Source organism: Gymnoscopelus microlampas, assembly GCF_963454915.1.
Source record: "Gymnoscopelus microlampas genome assembly, chromosome: 16".
NCBI classification, from domain to species: Eukaryota; Metazoa; Chordata; class Actinopteri; order Myctophiformes; family Myctophidae; genus Gymnoscopelus; species Gymnoscopelus microlampas.
In genome coordinates this window covers 17,435,143-17,460,792 of record NC_139953.1, presented here as the reverse complement: position 1 = coordinate 17,460,792, position 25,650 = coordinate 17,435,143, and the positions used below count along the sequence as shown (strand labels likewise).

At 41.0% G+C, this 25,650-nt stretch overlaps 3 protein-coding genes across 4 annotated transcripts in view; 2 read left to right on the top strand and 1 right to left on the bottom strand.

Moving 5' to 3' along the window:
* The first annotated feature begins 1,038 nt into the window (after nt 1-1,038).
* On the top strand, nt 1,039-10,421 carry rmdn3 (regulator of microtubule dynamics 3). Its single transcript, XM_084083049.1, has 12 exons — nt 1,039-1,740; nt 3,350-3,539; nt 4,465-4,608; nt 5,405-5,756; nt 6,737-6,839; nt 7,393-7,453; nt 7,581-7,656; nt 8,601-8,678; nt 8,902-9,000; nt 9,136-9,189; nt 9,285-9,365; nt 9,539-10,421. The coding sequence occupies exons 1-12, from the start codon at nt 1,488-1,490 to the stop codon at nt 9,599-9,601; spliced, it is 1,554 nt and encodes a 517-aa protein (XP_083939175.1). The 5' UTR covers nt 1,039-1,487; the 3' UTR covers nt 9,602-10,421.
* A 93-nt stretch (nt 10,422-10,514) lies between these two features.
* rad51 (RAD51 recombinase) lies at nt 10,515-16,087 on the bottom strand. Its single transcript, XM_084083051.1, has 10 exons — nt 16,020-16,087; nt 15,001-15,090; nt 14,149-14,286; nt 13,527-13,644; nt 13,280-13,371; nt 13,000-13,094; nt 12,749-12,862; nt 11,987-12,116; nt 11,761-11,882; nt 10,515-11,378 (listed from the first exon to the last, which is right to left on the bottom strand). The coding sequence occupies exons 2-10, from the start codon at nt 15,085-15,087 to the stop codon at nt 11,255-11,257; spliced, it is 1,020 nt and encodes a 339-aa protein (XP_083939177.1). The 5' UTR covers nt 15,088-15,090; nt 16,020-16,087; the 3' UTR covers nt 10,515-11,254.
* An 849-nt stretch (nt 16,088-16,936) lies between these two features.
* The window catches only part of cenpe (centromere protein E), a 29,507-nt gene continuing 20,793 nt past the window's right edge, over nt 16,937-25,650 (top strand). For both annotated transcript variants that reach the window (XM_084083092.1, XM_084083091.1), the window contains exons 1-22: nt 16,937-17,132; nt 17,696-17,808; nt 18,294-18,383; nt 18,521-18,639; nt 18,758-18,877; nt 18,971-19,052; nt 19,132-19,199; nt 19,620-19,694; nt 19,803-19,854; nt 20,048-20,135; nt 20,390-20,519; nt 20,698-20,817; nt 21,216-21,368; nt 21,581-21,731; nt 21,877-21,940; nt 22,670-23,192; nt 23,295-23,351; nt 23,717-23,875; nt 24,229-24,303; nt 24,427-24,495; nt 24,793-24,924; nt 25,152-25,329. In XM_084083092.1, the coding sequence (XP_083939218.1) occupies nt 17,077-17,132; nt 17,696-17,808; nt 18,294-18,383; nt 18,521-18,639; nt 18,758-18,877; nt 18,971-19,052; nt 19,132-19,199; nt 19,620-19,694; nt 19,803-19,854; nt 20,048-20,135; nt 20,390-20,519; nt 20,698-20,817; nt 21,216-21,368; nt 21,581-21,731; nt 21,877-21,940; nt 22,670-23,192; nt 23,295-23,351; nt 23,717-23,875; nt 24,229-24,303; nt 24,427-24,495; nt 24,793-24,924; nt 25,152-25,329 (2,674 nt within the window). In that variant the 5' untranslated portion in view covers nt 16,937-17,076. The remainder of the gene's footprint in view (nt 17,133-17,695; nt 17,809-18,293; nt 18,384-18,520; nt 18,640-18,757; nt 18,878-18,970; nt 19,053-19,131; nt 19,200-19,619; nt 19,695-19,802; nt 19,855-20,047; nt 20,136-20,389; nt 20,520-20,697; nt 20,818-21,215; nt 21,369-21,580; nt 21,732-21,876; nt 21,941-22,669; nt 23,193-23,294; nt 23,352-23,716; nt 23,876-24,228; nt 24,304-24,426; nt 24,496-24,792; nt 24,925-25,151; nt 25,330-25,650) is intronic.

Genomic DNA, 25,650 nt, shown 5'->3' with positions numbered 1-25,650 from the left:
GCTTATATGCTAGTTGCACATGGGTGAGACTTGCCATGCCAGAGCTAGGTTCAAGAGCTCCAAAAGCTACATCTTGGAGATGTGGGCTTGTTTCCTATTGCCATAGGAGAGTAGTATAGGCACCTTTTTTTTAAGTCCATATATTATAAAATGCATATGTTGTGTAATTAAACATCCTCAAAGTCTCTGTTGTTCAATTACTGTAGGGTCAGTGTCCAGACAAATGTAACACAGTACACTCTCTCATGACGTGGACCTTAGTTTAATGGTATTTTTTGACAATAGTATGGTGTGTTTCTGCAGTGACACTGTTTCCCATTACTATGATGACGCTCTTCATTACAGACAAACTTTGTGCACTGACAAAACTGTAAAGCATAAAACCCCTGTCCCGTATGGGAAACAACTGACTAGATAGCTACTGTAGATATTTTTATGCCAAACCTGGTGCTCCATGTAGGCTACAACCGATATATTATATATTATTAAAATAAGAGTCTATTAATAAAGATAATAGTTTGATAGGCACTTTGTAAGATAAGTTAATAACTCCTAGCCTTGTTCTTAAAAAAGGCACTTTTGCACGTATGACGTATGATGACTTTTCTTCATAGACTGAATAAAGAATGGTTCGGTTGATGAGAAATAGACTTGAGTCATGAGAACTTTTATTGTTGTAATACCGAGAGCATTTCAAGCCGGATGTGTCGTGTTGCTGTTGGCACTTCATTGGCATCAAGCACCCAGAATGGGGGAGAATTGTTGAAGCGTCAGAAGCCTGGTGGCCAAATCCGGTATTGCAGGACTTCAGCATTTAGGACGCTACTGCGCATGCTTCTTCCATCTGAAACGCTAGTGCGCCTGCTCTATTGGCTCCATTATTGGAGCCAATCCAAGATGTAGAGGCACTTTCGGCTGCTTCATGCGCTTGTGCGCAACTTTCCTTGAAATAAATCGGTGGGGGCGGGGCAGTCCGCCCTCTAGATATATTATAATAACTATGATTGGCATAATAACAAATCGACGACGCGACGCGTACGTATAAAACGAAAGCATTACCATCATCATCATGGTGGTGTTTTGTAGCGTTTGAGGTCAAAGCTCGTATATATCTTTAGATAATGTTTTGCATGCTTAGACGCGTGCGGTAGGTAGCCTAAATAATCAATTTTGTAATGTGGTGAGAAAGGAGCTCAAGAAGAAAAGCACATGTGAAGCATAGATCCGACCACGTTAGTTCGTGTGTGACAGCTCGCTGCTTTGGTGTTGACTGTTGATGATGATCATAACGGTGGGTAGCGTCTCCTAACGACATTTATTACACATTACCTTAGGTTACTGTCATGATGAGTCGGACAAGCTTCTCAAGTACGAATAGTTAACGCCATTTGAAGACGTGTATATAGATATTATTTTAATACCTGCCAGTTTGCATTATTTTCGCCTGGTTTGTATCGTGGTTGTTGTGGAGAGATCAGAGAAGCGTGATGATGAACTCGTCGTTGGGTAGGAGTGGGTTGATAGGACTGGCCGTGTCAGCCACCGCTGGGCTCGGTCTGATAGCATTCATCATCTACAAAGAAGTCACCAGGAGGAGATCACACAGAACGCTGCTGCTGGGGGCCAGTCATCATGGTGGTGGGGCCACTAGTCCAGTGGCTCCTCGACCGTTTGACAGCAGCAGCGCCGATCATCATGGACCAATGACACTGCTGCAGGAGTCACTGGATGATGCTCAAGGTAGGGTTGTCACGATTGCACATTTAAGTTGACGATTAATTGTCACACAAATAATTGTTTTTGGCATTGGAACATGAATACAAACTTAATTTCTGTTTGGCCTTTAGGCTTTCTAATCAAACACTATTTAAATGTTTTAATTTAGATTGTTATTAATGCCAGAACACTGGCTTCCATTATAGCATGCTAACTTTCCAGGAATAGAAAGCCTGCAGTTTCTATTAGCTTGGATTCCCCCCCTGATGGAGGGGAAGGGAACTGGTTGGAATAACGTGTTCCTTCCACGCGCTATGTCCAACCAGGGAAACTCTCCCCTGTCAGGTGATAAGAAGGTCAGTTGACTCTCATGCATTGAAGGAGGCATGAGCTCGGCCCTGGCCTCCCTAGGTTGGCAGAGGGAAGGTAGTGCCCAGGATTACACGCTTAGGCATTGGCACTGGGTGAAAAAATAGGGGTTACAAAATCGTGGGATAAAATTTAAAGAGAAAAAAAGAAAAAAAAAAGAGCTTGGATTTCCCATCGATGATGTCACTGGTGGGTGGGTTTCTGAACTGTCCACAGCCCTCCTCAAGACGCAGAGTAGACAAAAATGGTACCATATTATAATGAGGATTATTGAGGACCAATTATATGAAGATAGGTTGAAAATGGGTGAAGTCGTCCTTTAAATAAACAAATAAATTACATATTTCATAATTGTATTCTAAAATAGCAGAAATAGCTGATCTGCTATTTTTGGAAAATATTTGAAATTGTATGAACATTTTTCAACATGGAAACGATTATGACGATTATACAAAATAATTGCGACAAATGATCTCAAATAATGACAATTAGGCGATTATGTAATAATTGTGACAGGCCTAAAGGTACTAGGTAGGTAATAAACTAGTATTGCAATGGAAGACATTGTGACCTTGATACAATGGTGGGTTTGTGTGCTGCAGGTGCATGTTTGTTGGCAAGGCAGTTTCTAACTTTATCCTATAAGGTGTGTGTGTGTGTGTGTGTGTGTGTGTGTGTGTGTGTGTGTGTGTGTGTGTGTGTGTGTGTGTGTGTGTGTGTGTGTGTGTGTGTGTGAGATAGCCATCGAAGGTCTTAAGTCAGCCAATATGAAGATTTGTTAGTGCTCATGAATCATGATGATCATGAGAGTGGCCTGCCACCTATTTATTCAACCTGCTGTTATCTTATACAATATGAATATGGTACAGTAATCAAATGTTAAATATCTATCTATTCACATGCATAGCCCTGTTCAATCTGACTCTGCTGAGTGTGGATTCATTCGAGCAGCTGAGAGTTATGCCTTTTACTTGGCAAGTCCCAAATGTTTTGTAACAAGATTGGTCAACATATTACTTGGATTTCCCTGTTAACCAAATGCTTACCCAATCCCTTAGATAAGTTTAACAGTGAACAGTAGAAAGAAGTGGGAAAATTAAATATTGTCCACTTAATGTACTGTAAAATAGGAGACTAAATCTGTTTCATCTACCTACCACCACCCTCTCCCCTCACCCATCAAAACCACCACCACTTCTGCTTGATCCCACCCGCCCGCCGCTACGCCCTACTCCACCTTCCCCCACCCCGTTCTGTCCTCCAGAGGCGGAGGCCCAGCAGCAGGCGATGGCAGCGGTGGAGGCAGTGGTCCAGGGCCTGTCCCCGGAGCAGCAGCTGGAGTTGAGGAACCAGCTGGACCAGGTGCTGAGCTGCGTGTCCTCACTGCGCACCGAGGTGGCCGAGCTGAGGGGCGGCCTGCAGGACATCGCCTCGCAGATCATCCAAGATGTCAAGTCAGTTGTACCCCAAACCACCTTGGTGGTCAATGCATTGTGAACTTGTAGATCTGCTATTTCTTTTGACAACTTTTGACCATTTTCGACAATTTTCACCTATAACAACATGCCCAAAATAAGGACGGCAGGTGATTTAAAAGGTTGTCTTTGCATTTGACAATGTAGTGAGAGAAGCAGGGCTGGTTGGTGGTGGAATTATGCTAGAACTTCTGGGAACTCCAGGAGGACCTGTAATAAAGTAGAAAACCTTGTCAGCACCAAAGTGCCAAGTGGCTGAGGAGTTTTATGCACCAACCACGGCAGAGACTGGAGTTAACAATTTACAATTTAGGCGTTTAGCAGACGCTCTTAATCCAGAGTGACTTGCAGTAAGCAAGGACAGCACGAGGTAATACATCAAAATGCATAGAAATAGTAATCTAGGATCATAGGTAAACCAAGAACCTATCATCAGTCTAAATAGTATAATATCAAAACATCAATAATCTCTACATTGAAACTATACACACTGCAGGATGCAAGGCGTTTCATTCCTTCTCTGGCTTGGCCGGTTGGTTAAACTAATGTAATAGGCTGTGTTTTTGCGGGTGGGAAACCGTCAGAGAATTGTCAATTATGTCCTTTTTGCTGCACCAGTAGCGACTGCTACAGCTGTCTGGTTGACCACCTGGGTCAGTTCCTATCGCTGCCTGGGAGGTTCCCATTACCAAGAAACAATGTTAAACGTGAACTGTTGCACGTGTTACTCTTCTGGTCAATCTAACCCTCCCCAGGCCAGCAGCGGAGGTGAGCAGAGACCGGGACCATGTAATGTAGGTCATTGTTCAAGGGGTATAAATTGGCAGATTGACTAAACAGGCAATTGTTTTTTTCAGGGGTCAACCATCTGGTTTTTATTATGCATCTTCACTTTTGTGTTCAGGAAAGGTGTGGAGGACAGCCAGCGGGCACGCCGCCGCCGTCACATCCACAGGGACCGTGCCGACTCTCAGAGCTCCAGTTCTGTTTACTTCACTGCCAGCCAGGGCAATGCCAGCACGTATGAAGGGGAGACCAGTGAAGGAGGGTATGTGTCTGTGATTTAGATTCAGTACCACAGTACTACTACCACGTACAGAATCTTCCAAGAAGTACAATAGTACTGTAGGTCTGAATAGGATGTGTGATAACATAATACAATCTTACTATGAATTTGGGAAATATAGAAGACCCTGATCATTCTCAAGATCCTCAAATTAATCTTAGAATTGTTTCATTTTTAATAGGCTTCAAAGAAGGGCTTGGAGATTATGAGGGATAATTTCCTAGCTTTCCTAGTGGTTATTTTATGGCACCTTGTGTTGCTAATATTGGTTCCCAGTATTACTCAGTAGTAATGAATTTCATCCACAAACATATCCTTTTTGAGAAATGGAAATGGCAATCTCACTCAGTCTCACCAACACAACCAGACATCAATCAAAATTTCAAATATGCTGATGCTGTCTATATTATTATGGCTTTTATTGTTGTTGTTGTTGTTGTTGTTGTTGTTGTTTTTTTTTTTTCATTAGATAGGAGAGTGTAGAGAGACAGGACAAGGACAGAAACAGGAGACGAGACCGGAAGTCAAATTCGAACTTGGGTCCTCACGGCTCTCAAGACACTTAATTGCTTGTATTCTAATGCATCAAGTTGTTAGGCTTCATGGAATAAATGGAAGTTAATAATAATAATGATTATAAATGAAAGTTAATAATTATAATTATATATTTGAGAAAGTAGTAAATCTGTACATGATCCACTCATTGTGTACCTTGAGTCCTTGACTAACGGTGTGATGAGCATGTGCATTACAGTTTATACCCTTTGTAATATCCCAGGTACTCCACAGCCTATGCTGAATCCGACTACACGGACCGTGACACGGACAGGGAGGAGGGGGGCGGGAGGGAGCCGGAACAGGAGTCGGAGGAGGATGAGGAGGACGAGGAGGAGAAGAGTTGCGCCACCATTCTCACCCTGCGTCAGGAAGACTCGCAGGATGAGGAAGTGGAGGAAGAAGAAGGGGAACAGAAAGAGGAAAGAGAGGAAAGGCTGGAAGTGCTGGAGATGGTGGCTGAAGTTCCCAGCGGGGAGCTGGCTCTGCTGTTGGCACAGAGTGACATCCTCCACACGGGTGACGCCACCCTCAAAGTGGAGGGCTTCCGTCTGCTGCTCGCCAACAGAGCACAGGTGAGTGAGAGGTAGAGGTGTGTGAACATCCTAAGCTGTGCCCCCCAGGGGTCTCTCCTAGGCCCCCTCCTTTTATCCCTCTACACACCAAACCTATTTTCGATGAATGTTTGCTTATTATTATTATTATGACTTGCCCAGAATAGGGACGCTAGGGTTCATGTGGTTAAAGGAAAGCTTGCATCTTAAATTTTACCTGTTCTTTTTTTTTTTTTTTTTATTTTTATCCCACGATTTTGTAACCCCTATATTTTACACCCAGTGCCAATGCCTAAGCTGTAATCCTGGGCACTACCTTCCCTCTGCCAACCTAGGGAGGCCAGGGCCGAGCTCATGCCTCCTTCAGTGCATGAGAGCCAACTGACCTTCTTGTCACCTGACAGGGGAGAGTTTCCCTGGTTGGACGTAGCGCGTGGAAGGAACACGTTATTCCAACCAGTTCCTTTCCCCTCCATCAGGCGCCCCGGCTGGCCAGGGGGAGGCAGTATAGTGACCAGGATTACTGCATGTTTTTGTGAGGGTACCTACCCTAGGGAACACGGGGAGAACATGCAAACTCCACACAGAAAGGCCCTTTCGCCAACCCCACCTAGGGTATGGGCACTGATGACGCGGAGGAGAGAACACGCCCTCAGCGCCCACAGCGTCCCCTGCGGGAATCGAACCCAGGACCTTCTAGCTGTGAGGCGACAGCACTACCGACTGTGCCACCGTGCCCCCCAAATTTTACCTGTTCTGAGTCTACATCCCACACTGTACTGTTGTCATTTGCTTTGCGTATTTTATCGGTTGAAAATTAGACTCCAGTGCAGGGCGGTCATGCATTATCCACTTGGATATATTCAAATGTGGAAAATGACTGATGTATAAATGGTTACATGACTATGGATAAATGGTGTTCTATATTTGCTTATCTTCATTTGTCTGTGGATGAGACTATAAATGTTCTTTTCCCTGTTGCCATGACATCACATTCACAGTACGGAGACAGCCGGGAGTTTCTATGGCGACTGGCACGGGCATACAGTGACATGTTCGACTCAACAGAGGACAAGCAGGAGAAGAAATCCTTTGCAGAGCAGGGTAATGTACTTACTTACACACAGCTAATTTATATACTATACAGTATATAGAAATCCTATGCAGTGCAGGTTAATGTACTTACACACAGGTAGTTTATATACTATATAGTATATAGAAATCCTATGCAGAGCAGGGTAATGTACTTACACACAGGTAGTTTATATACTATACAGTATATAGAAATCCTATGCAGAGCAGGGTAATGTACTTACACACAGGTAGTTTATATCCTTGCTGTCGGGCAGAAATCTCCTATCTCCATATTTTAACTTTTTATTTTATTATCGTAAATTAACGCCCTTCTTGATCATACTACATCGTCACGCAAAAGTAGCAGATTGATGTTTTTGAATTTGAATCCTGAAAAGTACAGGACATATGCAAGTTGAAATCTCAATTGTGTATAGTTGGATGATCAAAGAGTGCTTCTCCAGGTGCTGTGCCAAGTTGAAACATCAGCTGTGTGAAATTAGCATTGTTAGAAAATTCCATGATTTGATATTATCCCAACCTTTTTTACGACTGTCATATCTTAAGCTTTAACTTCTCACAGGCCGCGAGGAGGCGGAGATTGCACTAAAGAAGAATGGGCTGAACGCTGAATGCCACAAATGGTGAGACGCTGAAATGAACCTTTTCAGTCTCTGAACCTGTAAAATGTTGAATTGTTAGCTATGTTAATGCAACAACGTGGGTGTTGTCTTCAACAAACGTTTTGATGTGAATTTATTCTCTGCCCAGGTTTGCTGTACTAGCAGGTCTCACCTCCCAGTATGAGAGCATGCATGGCAAACTGAAGAGCAGTCACATACTCAAGGTCAGTGGTAGCTAAGTACATTTACTTAAGTACTGTGCTTAAGTACAATTTAGAGGCACTTTTACTTTACTCGAAGATGTCCATTTTTCAATACTTTATTTATAATTCTACTCCACTACACATGAGACTAAAATTATTTGAAAACTTTAGTTACAGGTATTTTATACTTTGGCTATTTGAAAATAGCATTGTGAGCTTGTAGATCGGCAATTTTCAAAAGATTTTGATACATTTTGAAAACGTGGAATACAGGACTTTTACCTCTAAGTATTTCTACGTAGTGGTTTTGCTACATTTATAAAACCATAATGGGCTGCTTTAGCCCATGTTCACGCCATTTTGTATTGGTCCAGAGCCCAAGCCCTGGGCTACGGTGGTCAATGACAATTCTACAATTAAGTACCAACCTCCTATCGCACTAGCCATTTTCTGGGGATAGCCCTGAAATATCAGTGTTAATCCCGCTCCAGAGCAGGGCCTGCACGCCCAGGGCTAATTTCGGTAATATCCCACTTCAAATATGGTAGTGTATGGTAGCTCAGGACTAAGTTCAGTGTGAAAGCATAGGGTTTCATTACACCCAGTACCCCTGACTTCAGTATGCAGTTTGGGGCGCAGGGGCTTCTCACCGGTTTTGATTTCCCATCACTGGAGGGCACCATATGATTAGATTACATATTTAGGGCATTTGGTGGGCCAGGCCCTCTTTTTTTGTTCCTTTATTGAGACTGACAACAGACCGCTTGGGCTCTGTTAAACAAGATTATATATATATATATATATATATATATATATATATATATATATATATATATATATATATATATATATATATAATCTCAGTGGAACCACCTCATTAAATAAAATGGCAATAATTTAATAATAAAGCCAAATCTCAAGAGTTGTGTGTTGTATTTAATGTTCTGGTATTCTTGTCATTGTAGGAGCATTTAGACCGCGCAATAGCCATTAGAGATGATGATCCACTGTGTTTTTTCCTGCTTGGGCGATGGTGCTATGAGGTGAGCCAAGGAACTGCCTGACATAACTAATCCTTGAGCTGTTTAGATGTGTTTTGGTAAATGTACAGTATGTGGCTCCACAAGGAGCAAAGCTTATCTCTCCTTATTGTCATGCCTTCACCACTTTCACTAAAGTTACTATTGTCATACATAGTGTACCTAATCTGTTTGTGCAACATAATTTGGTTCAAGACATGGACCCACTCGTGTGCTGTGCATCTAGGTAGCTACCCTAGGATGGCTGGAGAAGAAAGCAGCTGCTGCCCTGTATGAGAGCCCACCCTCCTCTACTCTCCATGACGCCCTGGAGAACTTTCTCAAGGTGCTCACCCACTTGTGTATAATTTGTACAGCAAAGTATTTAGGGCTTTCAGTGATACCTGAGCAGGCAGAACCTTTTCTTACCAAGTGTTTGCTCTTCACTTTATGTTTCATCATACATCATCTTCATTTTCAGGCAGAGGAACTTGACCCAGGTTTCTCCAAGAGAGTGAGACTTTTCATTGCTAAGGTGAATGAAAGATTGATTGAAAATAGTCAAATCGTTGCCTCAATCTTTCTATCAAAGTGTTACAGATGATCAATGAGCTGTTGTTTGGCTTTTAGTGTCACTTGGAGCTAGGAAATATCTCTGAGGCAAAGAACTGGACCATGTTGGCTTTGAAGATGTCCAATTCCACTAACGATGTAAGGCTGTAATTCTATTCCCATTTAAGGTGGCACAATATTGTCATATTACTATGTAGGATAATGCTTCAGAACATTATATGAATGAAAAGGATACATTTTCCAAATACAGGACAGTTAAAGGAATACATTTGTATTCATGCTTGTTTGATTCCATATCTTTGTTCCCCTAGGATGACGACACTACTAAGTTGGAGGTGGAGCTCGGGGCCTTAATTGACAAAGCAGCAGACTAGTAAGCGGCGGTGCATCCCTGATGCCTCTGGTAGTCTAGCCAGGCTACCGGTGTAACCCTAACCCTTGAAAGTGATGCTTTAAAAGCATCGCTTTTAAAAACCTGCACTAATCACCCCCCCTCCCTCTGTGGTCAGAGGAAATGAATATCATACAGTCACTGTGAAATGACAAGAGTGAGTTTGTGGAAGAAGTTATATATTTATATTTATTTATTGCATTGTGTTTGGATGCTGCTGACCATAACTTGTTTTCTGTTAACATGACCATATCGTGGTGGCACACCTTTTTCCAATACTGTATTTTAATTGTCGAGTTCATTATGCTTGCTCTTGACCAAACATGTACTTTATGCCATTACAGATAATTTTACTGCATTAGTTGCACAGATATAGATGTAGTGATGCACTGTGGTGGAATTGTCAGATTGTGTTCATTTAATCAAGCCGTTCATTCCAAGCCAAGATTATATAATTGTTAGTCTTGCACAGTATTTTAAGTTTCAAAGGGTGTGTTTCACATGGGTATTGGCTTTCATAACCTCCTACTGCAGTGTAATTGCATTGATATAAAGATCTTCCATGTTTACTTTAGTGTTTTCAGCTTTTCACCATGACATGTTCCCATGCATTCTAATTAATCCTGTAATCCAGTTTAAGTGAATATGCAGTATGTGATATGATTGCTTTATAACCCACGGTAATTTAGATGGCACATTGTATTTTTTTCAGTTGATTTTGAAGCATTCATAGGTTTGAGATAACATGTACTCCTTAAATTGATTACTTAAATAAATCATTCCTTATTTTGAAGTCTCATGAGCATTTTAGTGAAATCTTAAAACTGACGTGAATATCGTTTTGTCGTACGTTGAATTAAAAAAAGAATTACCTTAATGCTAAAACAGATTTATTACTACTCATACCATGCCAATATGCACAAAACAAACAAACTGGGAGAAGGGGCAGAGCATCTCTTTCCATCCATTTTGTAACATTTTACAAAGTATGCAGTACTGCCCGACATCCCCAAAAGCAAAACAAAGATATCAGGAAAATAGATTTAATCTTTAAATTTATATTAACCACTGAAAACCTCTATACTAAGTCAATTTGACTGGGGTCGCCTCTGTTCTAGGTCCTCTTTTTACCCTTCTACACCCTTGGTTGCTGAAAATAACAGATGTACAAGCTCAACGCATTGTTTGTGAGCTTATAGATCTTCTGTTCCCCTGGCATCCCTATTCCCCCAGAATAGGGATTGCTAGGGTTCAAGTGGTTAAAGAGTTTTAAAAAATCAAAGGGAAAAAACTAAGGAAAATGTACGTAATCTTTAAAGTTATTACACATTTACAAAACCAAATGATCTTTCAACCACTTAGTGAGCGACTGCGCGTGTAAGCACAGAGCACAACTGCAACGTCCCATTGGCTTCATCTTCACTCCTTTTCTTGTGGATTAGCTGTGTGTTACTCAGCCACAAGCAAGCACAAAATCAGATACAACTCAAGTGTCATGGCCTTCATCCTCCCAGGTCTCTCGGCCATTATGTGAGGGGAGCATTGCTTGAGTGAGCATGTCACACTTATAACAGTAGTTCAAGCGACAGGAAATGCGAGCACGACAGGCTTGCTTGCTTCCCAGCATGGCGCCTTCTCAGTCCTTGGCATCTCCAACTCCATCAGCGTTGATGGCAAACATGGCTTCAGACTCGGGAAGGCAGGGCGAGTCGTAGATTTTGCAGATTCTCGTCTCTCCTCTGCCCTTCCTCAAGTACAGTCTGAAATTAGTCAAGTTTGAAACATGATTTAAGTCTTTAAGCTCTCAGTAAACAGTGGTTTGTAATAAAGTTAGTAGACTGGTGTGTGATTAAAAAAAAATCACTTTACATAACAATACTCGTCACTAAAATGTATGGTCCTCATGAGTTCATGTTCGGCCGATATGGAGTATCTTCCCCCCCATCCCTTTACCACCCGAGGGAATTTACAACTACAAGGTTTAGAGCAGGGGTGTTAAACTGGCGGCCCATTAATCAAATGGGGCAAATAAAACCTTGATTTCTTTACATTAATTAAACAATGCCCCTATTTTCCATTAAATCATGCAGTCATCAAGACTTAACAGAAACTAGACATACCAATCCTACAGATGTGACTCACCTTGTGGTTGAGGCGTGTGCCATAATGTTGCCTCCGATCGGTTTCTTGGGATCTGCAGAGAACATGGCCGCCCCATCCACCTGGGCCACAACCTGATTGGTGATCACTACAGCAACGCCAAACTGACATGTTGTAGGTAAGAGAAGAAAGGACTGTATTAGGAGACCCCTCATAGAAAACAACTCACTCTTAAAATAATGTTCCCACCGTTGAGATAGTCACTTACCTCGTCTGCGAGCCTGAGCAGCATCCGTAGGAAGCGACCCAGATGACACTGCCTGGCCGCGAGCTCTCCTCTGCCAGAGTAGTCTGTTCTGTATAGCGCTGTAGCACTATCCACTATCAGCAGAGCATACCTATGACAAACCACAGAGCGAGAGCACATTGTGTTTGAAAGCCGAGCCTACAATCATGTACAGTGGTGTATATTCCATTATTCTGTTCTGTCTGACTAAACATGAGGTGCTGATGTCAGTAGCCTATTATGTACCATACAATTTATATTCAATGAATATTTCAAGCAAGACATCTGAGGTACTGTAAGTGGGTAAAATTCAACAGCTAATTATTCTATATTATACAATAGCTATTCAGTAATACAAGTAAGACGCGCGAACGCAGCTCGAAAATATTGTATATTTACAGACTTTGTGTGTGTGTGTGTGTGTGTTTGTGTTTTGACTGTAGCCGCAACCAGGCAGTGCACTGCACACAGACAGACAGACAGACACAAGCCGAGCAGACTTTCATAGTAAGCTCCACTTGGGCGGAGGCTCGCCCGCCTCCTTCCGCGTTCGCAAATAGAGGTCAGGTCCCATTCTAGTTTATAGAATCTATAATAAAATACAATGAGACATTCTGGATGATGGCTGATTAGCTACCATACTACTAGTAGAGTATATAAACATATCTCGCCCTGTCAAACTCTACCAGTATTTGCCTGGTGGGTAATGGTAAATTACCCACTCGGACGGGCTGGGAGACTGACCTGGATTCAGCCATCATAGCGGAGGCTTGGTACAGCAGCTGTGTCTGGTGGTCTGTGTTGAACGCTCTGGCATAGGCCACGTTGTCCAGAACGTCACTGCCTACCAGCCCATACCTGTTGAAGATGAACAGGAAATGAATCTACCGATATGAACTAATATTATACAGTGCTAGCGATCCTTTGTGCTATTTGTTACATGATGATTTCATCCCCTGACTTCTGAGGGGCAGAAGAGGGGAGAGGAGACTCACCTCTCTGCCACAGCCAGAAGTCTCTCAGGTCTAAAAGTCCCTTCTGTGTCGATGTACATGGCTTTCCCTTCTCCACCACCTTGATCAATAGGCAACTATGGAGAGGAGACAGATTATAATCAATGTTATCTTTCAACAACTGTTAATAATCAGGGTTCGATAAAAAAACTGCGGGACATTTTCTTAACCACTAATCCCTATATATTTAGTTTATTTCACCCACGATTTTACACCTGTAAACTTGTGATGCAACAAATAAAGTGAAGTTGAAGTAGCTGACCTGACAGGTGACGGCGAGGGTGTGGCACAGCTGGGTTTTCCCCGTCCTGAACTCCCCAAACATCTCTGTGATGGAGCCTGTCTCAATGCCCCCTGAGTTAAAAGATCAAAAATAATTCAGGGAAAAAGGAAACGCATAATCATGAAATATAAGTAGATAGTTTTCTTTTTCCCCCCTCATAGAAATACTTTAGGAGGTAGACTACCCGCTTCTCTGTGGAAAAGGGAGTCACGTGAAAAGTACAGACCCTGCAGTAGCTTGTCCAGTTCTTTGGAGCCTGTAGAGACCTGGATGATTTCTGCTCTCCTCTGATGGAACTCTGTTGCTGTTGTAAAACCCATGGGTACTAGTTTAGCAGCCTCAGCCTGTAAAAGTTAAATAGATGTGACTTATAATGTTCATCTGACCTCCATGGTCTATTGAGCTGTATTGCTTAATCCTGGTCCCTCCACAGGGACCACTGAGACTGATGACTTTCTGTCCTACTAGTTACCTGTATTCACCACGTCTAACCAGGTGAATACAATAGTAGGACGGCAACCAATGATTATTGTCATATGATTAATCTGTCAATTAAATGTATGCAACTAATGTGGACCATACCATGCTGGTAAAATTATGTAAAACTACAAAATGATGGTATAAGTGATCTAAGCCAAACAGACATCTTTAAATATCATTTACCCAGCAGTCAAAAGCCTAATTTTCCCATTCATTAATCATTTTACTGATACCACCTGACAACCAGAGATAAATAACGTAGTTGGTTGTCTTGTACAGAAGTAAAAGGTTACCTATTGTCAGTATAATCCAAACTAACGCAACTATTTACTGAGAAGCATTCAGTATTCATGATGATCAACACCAACCAAAATTTTGTCAGCTTTGGCCTCGCTGATGCCTTTAATGTTGAGCAGTTCTTTTTTAGGGGCGTACGCCACTGCCTCAATGGTGTGAAAGCCTGCTTCCTCCAGCTTCTTGATGTCACTGGCACTGATGCCATATTGCTGTGTGAAAAGACATTAAAATGAGTGACATACTGTGCTAAAAAAGTGTGGAGAGGAAGACTGAACGCTATACAATAAAAGTGTGTAGAGAAAGACTGAACGCTATACAATAAAAGATGTGCCCTGGATTCACACCAATTTCCAGAAGGAGAAAGAAAGGGGTACAGGGGGAGCAAGGGGAAACAATAGAAAAGGTAAAACAAAAGGTTTCTAAATTAAATACGGTATTATACACACAGCATATCCATCCAGTATAGTATGTGGTTAGACTAGATATAGGTGCATAAACATAGCAGCAGGTACTGTACATAATAATAGACATTAAAGTGCAAAAAGAATATCAGCGTACATGAGATTAAGATGACACTAGGTTATTATTAATGTTATGCTTTCAGCCTCACATTTGGATATGTGGATAGATAGGCCCTACTTCTGTTTTCACAACCACCAACTTTTGCTGGGGGCCCCAATGATGCTTATTAGTATAGATACCATAACCATGCACTATTGCCTTGATTACCAATAATTCCATGTTTGAAACTGTAGCACAGCGTTACAATACATGGAAATGTTTATTCTAATCTAAACATTTGTTTGTGTGGCCTCACAGTAACCAGGATGCCAAACATCATTTTGGTCACAAATGTAGGGCGTATGCAACAAGAAGCTTCATCCTCCACAATATAGTAAAGGAGGCTATGGAAATGTCAATACCTCCAGTCTGCTCAGAGGCTGTGGTCCAAAGCTCTCCTCCTCCTCTACTACCTCTGCCTCTGCCCTGGCCTCGCTTCTCATAGCCATGGTCTGAGAAGAAACACATCAGGATGCCATTGAGATGATGGGTTACACAAGCTCATTAGAATTAATGTCATCCTCTGTTAAAGTTAACCACATGAATCCCTAACATCCATATTCTGGAGTCAACATTCTGCGAAAATGGCAGGTCTATAAGCTCACAATGTGTCACATTGCGATGTGTTGTGAGGGGTGATTTATTTTTTGTAGATCATTGTTCTTTAGACAGTTTAACCGTTAAACTGTCTAAAGAACAATGAAAAACACGCCTATAGGAAAATAAATAACATCAACACAGAGAAGTGAGAAATATGCAAGTTGAAAGCTTCACACTTGAGAAGTTGTCCTATTATTTCGCAGAAAATGACCGTTTCATGACAAATTCAAGTCGAGATGCATCATCTTATCTTCTCAAGTTAAAGGCCAGTGAAGCCACGCAACATGCAACTACTTGCAACCCTTATCCGCAATGGCAGTTGCAAGGAGTTGCGTTGGTGTGATTGATTTAATACTTTATTAGCAGTTTGCCAAGTACAGTTCAATACACGGTCAGCTAAAGAGGATTTAAAACCCGAGAAAGCCTATGTGGACTGGCCTTAAAACGGGTTTGTTGCAAGGAGTTGCGACTAGTTGCATGGGTGTGGACTGGCCTTTAAGTTATATTTAAGTGAACGGGGTTGTAATCGTACGAATTGAACCAAATGGACCGGAGAGAGTCCATTTTGTCCACTCTGGCAGTAAACAAACACAGAGGATGTTGCCGTCTGTGTAAAACTAGTTAGCATCAATGTTGTGATTAGCATTCTGTAAAAACAAGCGGTGTGCAAAAACGACGTTGCGATAGCAACCTGACCACTACGTGGTACAATACATAAGCAAGACACATACACAGCGGAACATGTTTTAAATGGACATCAACATTATATAAAACTATTTACCTCCTTCTATCTTCTTCAAAGTGCGAGAAAACAAAACTCCCGCCTGGCTGCGACGTCTTCGTTTGTCAAGTACGTAATGACGCAACACGCAACCCCCTTGTCCGCCTTTTTGGTTGGTCGACTTTCTTCTCAGCGTTGCCAGATTCTGTGAGAGAAATAAGCAACCACCATGTCTGTGAAAACAAGCCCGAAAAGAAGCAACTGCATGCGGCCACCTAAGCACTTCAAAACAAACCCATTTTCAAAAGAAACTTAGACAAGATTTGAAAAATGTGAAATATTCTAACTACAACACAAATCTGGTACACGTCCCTGGCACAAAGTATTTCAGGCAGCAGACAAATGATACAATCTGAATCTGGGGGTCCTTAAGTCTCCTCCTTGAAATTGTTTGAGAACTGGTTTAAACAACATTATGAAACAAGCCCAAATAAGCAACTTACACTTGTTTCTAAAGTGTAGTTGTTTATTTGGGCTTGTTTCCTAATGTTGTTTAAATCAGTTTGATTGATTGATGTACTTTATTTAGTAAGACATGAGAACATCAGTACATGGAAGTACAAAAAAATCACAATACAAGGTCTACTAAACTGGGAGACTCATTAAGCACTGAGCTTGTTTAAGATGAGATCCCCATGCACACAAAGCATGATGGTGGTTCTCAAACATTTTCATGTCAAAGTATTTTGTACCAGGGACTCTAGCCTCGTTCCCAGCCTTACTTGTGTTGTTAATATGTGTCAAAAATATTTTTCACTTAAAAAATAAATAAATAGCAGATGTAAAGTGCTCATTGTGGGCTCGTTTTCATATACCCGGTTGCTTATTTCTCTCGGAAAAGATCTGGCAACCTCGTTAAGGCAGCAGCCAGTCAGAGTGCACAGCGCACTATTTCAAACAGGCAACAGGAACCGTCGTCTTCGACAGGCAGTACTGTAGTAGTTACTAGTTGTTGTTTGTTAGCAGCGTTGTCGACGAGTGTTGTTTGTCCGTATGTTTCTAATAAACAAACCGCCGCTCCGTTTATGTATTCAGATCTAACAACTGACGATTGATCATGGCAGAAGAATCAGCCGTTAAGGTCTGCATCCGTGTCCGTCCACTCATTGAAAGGTACGTTTGAAGTATAGTAGAGTTTGAAATGAGGTTTGAAGTGGTCGCTGCTAGCATGCTATAATCATTAGCCTTGATTCAAGGCTGTCATTATTATCAGACCTTCTTGATCCAAGAAAGGGTGGGTGTAGCCACAAGTAACTCTGATGCTGTAATAATCAGTGGCGTAAAGTAACTAAGTACATGTACTCAAATACTGTACTTTAGTGCAATTTTGAGGTACTTTTACTTTACTGGAGTATTTCAAATGTTCTATACTTTTACTTCTACTCTACTACATCTCTGAGAAAAATACATTCTGCATAATGAGTACTTTTACTTTTGGGACTTTATAGTTTGATGCCAATACCTTTGTACTTCTACAAATTACTAGACTTTTACTTGTAACAGATGTTTCTACATTGCAGTATTGATACGTTTACTAAAGTCATTTGAACACTTTTTTCCCCAACCCATCTAGAGGGTTAGGGTTAGGGTACTAGGGCCTTTAGGGTCCATTTGGTTCACTCATTTAGCTGGAGAGTGTTATGTTACATTCTGAAATATCATCCTTGTTTCATCAGGGAAGAGGAAACTGCTAAAGATGGTGCCAAGCCGGTGCTGTATTGGAAGACTGACGAGAAATCAGTTCAGCAATGTATTGATGATGGGACTGCGACCAAGTGTTTTAATTTTGGTATGTTTTAATTAACTTACCATATCTATTAACACGTGCATTGTTGAAATAAGCAGAGTTAAAAGAGGATATGCTCACCTGCAATTGAACTATTATTATTTTTAAGTCTGATGAGATGGTCTTGAATGTCATTGTCAGCTTTCTGAAATGTAAAATGTAAACCCATCCAGATTTTTAAGACATGCATTTGTTCCACCTAAAAATGCCCTTTTCCAGCATTCCTCCCTGCCTGCTACCACAACTTAGTTTGTAACTTCATGAACCCAAAGCCTGTGCTTTTTGGTAGGAATTCCAAGTAGGCTTGGCTTGAATGCATGGTTATAATATTTGATCACCCATTTGTAGAAAACTGCTATATAAGTCTGAGCTATTATTTTTGTACTTTACTGCACTGTAGGGCAAATGTCAATTTTATGCTAATTGAATGGCCATATTTTTATGTCTTTATCAAGATTCTGACTAAACTTCTCCCGTTATATTTACAGACCGTGTGTTTAGTTCAAAGGAAACGACTGCTCAGCTCTACAACGGCATAGCGAAGCCACTGGTTGCATCTGCTGTTGAAGGATACAATGGTAATGTGTTGGAAAGGGCATATTGAGATCTGCCTCATAAAACCCTACACTGTTTAACCCCCAACCCACATTAAAATAATATGTATGTAATATCACGCTTACATTTTTCTTTACATATTGCACTGTACTATCACTAGGAACCATATTTGCATATGGGCAGACTTCGTCAGGCAAGACTTTCACCATGATGGGCTGTGATGATACTCCAGGAGTGATACCCCTGGCCATGGAGGATGTCTTCCAGACTATCAAAAAGGTGATAAGTGTTTCATATATTTGAAATGGTGTGTTCTAATGTATTTTTCTTTTTATCAGAACACACTGGTGCAAACCTCATTGATAATCAAAATGAATGGTTTCTCTTTTCATTGTAGTATCCTAAGAAGGAGTTTCTTCTCAGAGTGTCTTATATGGAGATCTATAATGAGACAGTAGCTGATTTGCTAGTCGATAACTGGAAGAGGAAGCCGTTGGAAGTCCGTGAGGGCACCAATGTAAGTGGGATAGATTCGTTTTTTTGTTTGCAAACAGATGTGCATTTGCTTGGTGTGTTAAATTCCGTATTCACAAGTCCATTGTCTTGACAGAAAACCGTTTATGTGGCTGATCTGACTGAGGAACTAGTGACAACCCCTGCTCAAGCTCTGGCCTGGATTAGGAAAGGAGAAAGTGAGATGTCTTTTTTTATTCAAGACTATACTTTGCACAGCTGTTGAAACAGAATTTAACTTTTTTATCTTCTCCGCAGAAAACCGGCATTATGAGAAGACAAAAATGAACCAGCGGAGCAGTAGATCACACACCATTTTCCGCATGGTAAGCCAAACTGTGTAAAAATTACTTAGAAACATAATACACCAAGGGCTCTTATCTTGCGCCTTACCCCTTATGCCTAAACTTTTTGGGATTTGTTTTACTATTTCGAAAAAACATTTTAGAAGTGAAAGTGGACGATCTACATCGACACGTTGTGAGCTTGTAGAACGGCTATTTGAACCAGTTAAAAATGTTTTTTAGAAATGGCTAAAAAGTAGAGCCCAAGTGCCTTGGGCATTAAAGCAAGAATTCATATCGAATGAAAAATTAGATTGTTTAAATATGTGAAATTCATGACTATCTTACCAAAAGCATAACATTGTTGTACACAATAATGTAGTAATTATATACATCATGCAATATAAACATAATGGACTCAGAACAGAAATGTGCTTTAGTTAAAAGTCTTGTTTACCTCAGATTTTGGAGAGCCGAGAAAATAGTGACCCATCATCTGGAGAAAACGCTGATGGCGCTATTACCGTGTCTCACCTGGTAAGCAAGCCTGGAACAGCATATCTGTTCATTTAATTTGCTTTATTTAATGATGACTATCCTTGGCTCCCAGATACAGTTTTTTCTTTTCTTTATTCCCCCTTCTAGAATTTGGTTGACCTGGCTGGTTCAGAAAGGGCAAGTCAAACTGGTGCAGAAGGTAAAGTTAAAGTTAAGCTTTTTACTAATTAACTAATGATGACCATTGTTGCAGGGGATAAGTTCTAACTCTCATCCAGTTTATTATGTTAATGATCTGGGATGGGAGATGGGCTGGATATATGATGCAGTTTATGACCTCTATTATGTTTTATAATTTAGCCTGGTCAAACAAGCTTCATTTGATTCCTTAGGTGCACGGTTCAAGGAGGGGTGTAACATCAATAAGAGTCTTTTCACGCTTGGACAAGTGATCAAGAAGCTGTCTGAGGAGAACCAGCGGTGAGTGAACGATTCTCACTTTTTATTCTTGCTTAATGGGGCAAAGCACTGTTTTCTTTGTCTGTTTGGGTCGATAACGTTCCCTTATACGTGATCTTCTAGTTTGGTCCCTGCTGGCAATTTGATATGCTTTAGAAACCTGTCCATATATTCAGATACTTGGATGGCTCCATGACAATCCTACTGATAGTTTTATCATTAAAATAAAGAAACGGGTGTTTGTAAATCATGCAAATTCCGCTCTTTCCACACAGTGGTTTCACAAACTACAGAGACAGCAAGCTCACCCGCATCCTGCAGAACTCCTTGGGTGGGAACGCCAAAACTGTCATCATTTGCACTATCACTCCTGCTACACTGGATGAAACCCTCAGCACACTTCAGGTTGGGTGGAATCCTTTACCTTGTAATTTGATAAATCATCAATACTAGTGGCTTGGAGACAAATTTGTGATTCATTGTGTATGAGGAATTGCATCGTACCTGACTGTATTTATGTACAGTTTTTGTATGTTTTGTCTTTTGTAGCTTGACTTCACCTGTACTTTTTTTTGTTTGCTAGTTCGCTAGTACAGCCAAGTACATGAAGAACGATCCTCACGTCACAGAAGTTTCTGATGATGGGGCTCTGCTGAAGAGGTATCGTAATGAGATCGTTGACCTAAAGCGACGGCTTCAGCAGGCAAGTAACTTTGGTTGCATTTGCTATGTTCTTTTTTTCCTGTTTTGAATAGATAATATCATTCATTGTGTTCTCTATTGTTAAATCTTTGCTTGTTTGTCTATGTAGACCTATACTATATATAACTATATAAAAAAGTTTTGTTCTCGTAACATTAGCAACATCAGTAATGATAAACCTATACATTTTACAACAAAAAAGATAAAAGTAGGACAGTTTGACCGTTTAAGGTGCTTGAAGGTGCTGTGCTCAAGGTTCTTACCCCTAGGTTATAAAGAAATCTATTTTAAACGTTTAACCCCAAGTTTTTTCCGTTTAACCCCATTTTTCCCCCCTCAACCAAGTTTCAACTTTTTTATGTTATCTGTGTGCAAATAAACTGACCTCTCCCATGGCAGGTTTCGTCAGTCACCCAGACGACGGCAACGGAGAAGGAGAGTCTGTTTCTACTGCTACAGGAGAAGGATCAGCTTCAGATAGAACAGACCGACAAGATCAGTAAACTCACTAGACTCCTCGTCACCAGCACATCTTTTGTCGCCAGTAATAAGGTATCGGCACAGCAGCACAAGATCAGAAATCTGGATTTTTAAGTTTAAAAAAAAGGACGTGCATATATAAAATACATTTTATCAACAGGCACATAGAAATAATTATAGGTGCATCTCACAAAATGTGCATTATAATCTGTAATTCGTGGAAATTATTTTGGTTTATCTTCTTTCAAAGCAGGGATTAACACTCTACTTTGTCATCTCTCTAGATGCCAAAACGTAGGGTTACATGGGGAGGCAAACTTATCAGGCTCACTGAGTCGTCAGCTGGTCACATCGGCCCATCAGAACTCAGTTTTGCAGAGCCTGTCACGCGGAAAAGGAGGGCTGATATGTCTACTCTGTCCGAGCGGGGGGAATGTAAGCATGAATGCACGAAATCTCCACAATGAAGCAGTCTCATCTAAATGGACAGGAACTTGTGGTGTAATACTTGACTGTGTATGTGCATTAAATGCACGTTGTGATGCACTTTATTTAATTTAAGCTTTTTCAATATTGTCAGATGATGAGGAATTTGAGTCTCGTTGGGAGGGTCCTGATGAGTCTTTTTCCAGCTTTGGAGACAGGTGAATATTACCATACAAGTGTATAGAACAAATAACATTGCTCAACCCATTAAGACTGGGAAAGCAACCACTTTAACCATTATCTTACTTTAGCTAGTTGAAAATAGCAGATATACAAGCTCATAGCGTGGCGCTTGGTGCCGCGCTATGAGCTTATAGATGTATTTTTGAAAAAAACATGAACATTTGTGCACATCTTTGAATATGTTGTTTTTAGCGAACATTTGTAACGAAAGTCTTTGCTTCTGGGGGTCCCTGAAACTAGATATTTTGAGATGGGGGTCCGTGGCCAAATGCATATAATTTTGGGCGTCCTCGACATGGAAAGGTTGGAGCACCACTGATATAGCAACATACTGTTAGGATTAAGAAAACATTTTTAGATATGCATTTGACTGCGGACCCCAATCTCAAAATGTTTTGTTCCAGGGACCCCCAGAAGCAAAGATTTGAGTAACAAATGTTCGCTTTAAAAATATATATTCAAAGATTTGCACACATTTTCAAAAATGGCAGATATATAAGCCCATAGCGTGGCACACTCTGTGCCGTGCTATGGGCTTATAGATCTGCCATTTTTGAAAATTGCTTGTATATCTGCTATTTTTTAATAGCCAAAGACATCTTAAAATGACACTGATGCGTTCCCGGATTGAATGGGTTAAGTGCCTGTAGGGGTGGAATTCCCCACTAACCAGACTTCCATTAAAACCATCTTTTTCTTTCCAGCCCTCAAGTCTCTGACAAAGTGTCCCAGCTGGAGAATCGGCTGAAGGCAGAGACCGATCAGAAAGAGGAGGCGTTGGCAAAGGCTGAAACTCTGCAAAGGAGAGTTGAAGAATTGAATGCCCAACTGGCGAATGAGGCTCTGCAGACCCAGGGTGCCGTGGAGAAGATGGCGGCAGCAGAAAACACAGCTGTAGAGTTGGACCTCCAGCTGAAAGCGGAGCTGGAGAATCGGCTGAAGGCGGAGATCGATCAGAAAGAGGAGGCGTTGGCAAAGGCTGAAACTCTAAATGGGAGAGTTGAAGAGTTGGATGCCCAACTGGCGAATGAGGCCCTGCTGACCAAGGGTGCCCTGGAGAAGATGGCGGCGGCAGAAAACACAGCAGTAGAGTTGGACCTCCAGCTGAAAGCGGAGACTCGGCAGAAGCTGGAGTCTGTCGAGAAGGTCGTGATGTTGGAGTTGAGAGTCTCTGACCTCGAGAGAATGGTTGAGGAGTGGACTGTAACAACCAGTAAAGCTGATGAGGTCAGCCCTTTTTTTTTGTCTTTTTTTTTATCATTCACTTTGCTTCACCAATGTTTTATACATGTACTGTATATATGTAAAGTAACCCAGTTGATTTTTCAGATGCAAAAACGTGATGATGAGACCATGCAGTTGTTTGACAGCCTGGTTTCTAACCAGGTAATGTACCGTCATTTCTAGTAATTGTTCAACTGTCGAATGAACCATGCAAAAAAAGTCCTCCTGGCCAGGGTTTCTATGATTGATAGTAATTGCATACAGGTTAATGATCAGCCTCACTTTGTCAATTTCCTTGTGTTCTTAACGAATATGAAATGCCATTCCCCCACAGCCATTTGCAGTGCAACATAAATCAACTTTAATTTGAGAGTGAATAATAAGCTATTAGGCCTCTGTCATAATGGGACTTAAGTTAGTCACATCTAATTTATTTATCAGTGAGGTAATCCGGTTGCAATCTGCATGTAATCAGAGGGCCTTATAAATTAGCAAGAATTGTAGTTTTTTATTTTTCTTCTATATAGGAAGCCGTCATTGCAGAGAAAGACCACATGAAGCAGGAGGTGGAATTCCTCAAAGAGCAGGCTGAGAGACTTGAGCAGGAAAAGGAGGAACTTTCTCAGGAGCTTGCTGAAAGGAGAGAGCTAGAAGAGTTTAATTGTCTAGAAAAGGACGAGCATGAGGTAATGTCCTGCATTGTAGGTTACGTTTCACAGAGAAGCTTAAAATGCATGAATGAATGCAAAAAAAGTCTTTGTCAAACGGTGTCTATCTATAAGCTTGCAATACGACGTGAACTTGTAAATCTGCTATCTTCAGTAAAAAAAACAGTCATTTTATTTCAGTAGTTTTTTTTAAACAATTGATTAGTTGTAAAAGTTGTTTCTGATTAATTGTGTTGTGTAGTTTGGCTTCATTTTACAACCATTTTCTATTCTTTGCTCCAAATCACGCTTGTTTGAAAATGATTGATTGTATCCATGTTCAAACCATACAATGATGTTATGTGATGCTCACTATACTTATGTGCTCACAGCAAGAGCTGAAAAATGAAATTTCTTCCTTGAAGAAGGCCCTTGAATCTGCCAAGTGCAAATGCCAAGAGTTTGAGGTAAGTCCTCATTCCACAAACTATTGTACACCTATAGGAGTCTCAGAAGTCTTCTTCTTAGTGGCAATATGACCTAATTTGAAATGGGGAAACTAAATGTTTACTCGTTGTTTTTTTTTGAAGGCTAGACTAAGCACAATGTCTGAAGATCTGAAGAAGCAAAGTGATTGGGTAGAGGAGCTTCAGAGTCTGGTATGTTCTGTTTTTGTACGTTTATCCATGGATGGACATGACCTCAACTGTAAAATACACCATAAAAGTGGTGATGCTCTTAAGCAGAATACATTTTCATTTTGGTTAGTGTAAATGCTGATACTGAGTACTATTAAATCATGGGCTACATGGGTGTTGACATGATTAGTTTGATAGTGTTGTATAGAATTATTTGGGTTGAATTAGAACATTGTTAATTGTGGATAGTAAACGATCATGCAACCCTAGCGCCCTAGCATCCCTCAAAGTTCCATCTCCTCTTGCCAATACCCCCAGCATGACAAGGACTTGGTGCAGGAGGTGTCAAAGCTTCGCCGCTCCCTGGATGATGCCGAGGGCCTCGGTCTAGACACAAAAAAGGAATGGGCCATTCTGCGCAGTCAAAATATCACCCTGAAGGAGAGAGATGTGAGTTACACACACCTAGTCATTTTATTAGACATTGTATATTTGTATATTCATCAGTGTGGGAATATGTAGTCGCACATTCATATTTTTCTTTTGATGTAATTTTATTGTTTGTTGAGCACCAATCTGGCAACCCATCAGAAAAATTGAGCTCGGAATCTTCTTGTGAGATTAATTGAACACAAATATGCCATCCTAGTGTTATGTCCTGTGGAACCTGTTTCCAGGTGGAACAAACTGCCAATTATGAGAAGATGGAGGCTGAGGTGAATGGCCTGCGCTACCATCTGGAGACTGAGAAATCACGCTACAAGAAGATGCAGGTGGACCTCCAGAGAGAACTGAACACCGCCTTCGACGAGAACACTAAACTCACGACACTGCTGAGTGGCAAAGTCCCCAAAAGCAAGTGTTATTTTTTTCTTTCTTTTTTTAATGGCTTGCCAAATCCACAAATGGAATGCCAAATAATGTCATTATCAGTTCAAAAATGTTTTGCCTGTAAGGGCCAAAACATTAAATTGATGCAAAGCTGTTTAGATTGTGTCCATGTGAAAGCTTCAAAATAATATTATAATATAATGGTATAGCAGTAAATCAGTGTCTTACTTTTTAAATGGCTACATGGGATTTTAACCACTGCATTGTGACCTGGGAGATATTAGGAGAACACCGCTCTACTGTTCAGCGTCAAACCTTCTGTACACACTGCCAGTAGGCCACAGA

What these genes read in the sequence shown, in the direction of transcription:
- rmdn3 (XM_084083049.1), top strand. Translation starts at nt 1,488, where the DNA reads ATGATGAACTCGTCGTTGGGTAGGAGTGGGTTGATAGGACTGGCCGTG. An exon ending in GGGGAGACCAGTGAAGGAGG is followed by an intron (nt 4,609 to 5,404) that starts GTATGTGTCTGT and finishes GTAATATCCCAG; the next exon opens with GTACTCCACAGCCTATGCTG. An exon ending in AACGCTGAATGCCACAAATG is followed by an intron (nt 7,454 to 7,580) that starts GTGAGACGCTGA and finishes TTCTCTGCCCAG; the next exon opens with GTTTGCTGTACTAGCAGGTC.
- rad51 (XM_084083051.1), bottom strand. Translation starts at nt 15,087, where the DNA reads ATGGCTATGAGAAGCGAGGCCAGGGCAGAGGCAGAGGTAGTAGAGGAG. An exon ending in CCCTCGCCGTCACCTGTCAG is followed by an intron (nt 13,095 to 13,279) that starts GTCAGCTACTTC and finishes TCCTCTCCATAG; the next exon opens with TTGCCTATTGATCAAGGTGG. An exon ending in GCACACGCCTCAACCACAAG is followed by an intron (nt 11,379 to 11,760) that starts GTGAGTCACATC and finishes GACTAATTTCAG; the next exon opens with ACTGTACTTGAGGAAGGGCA.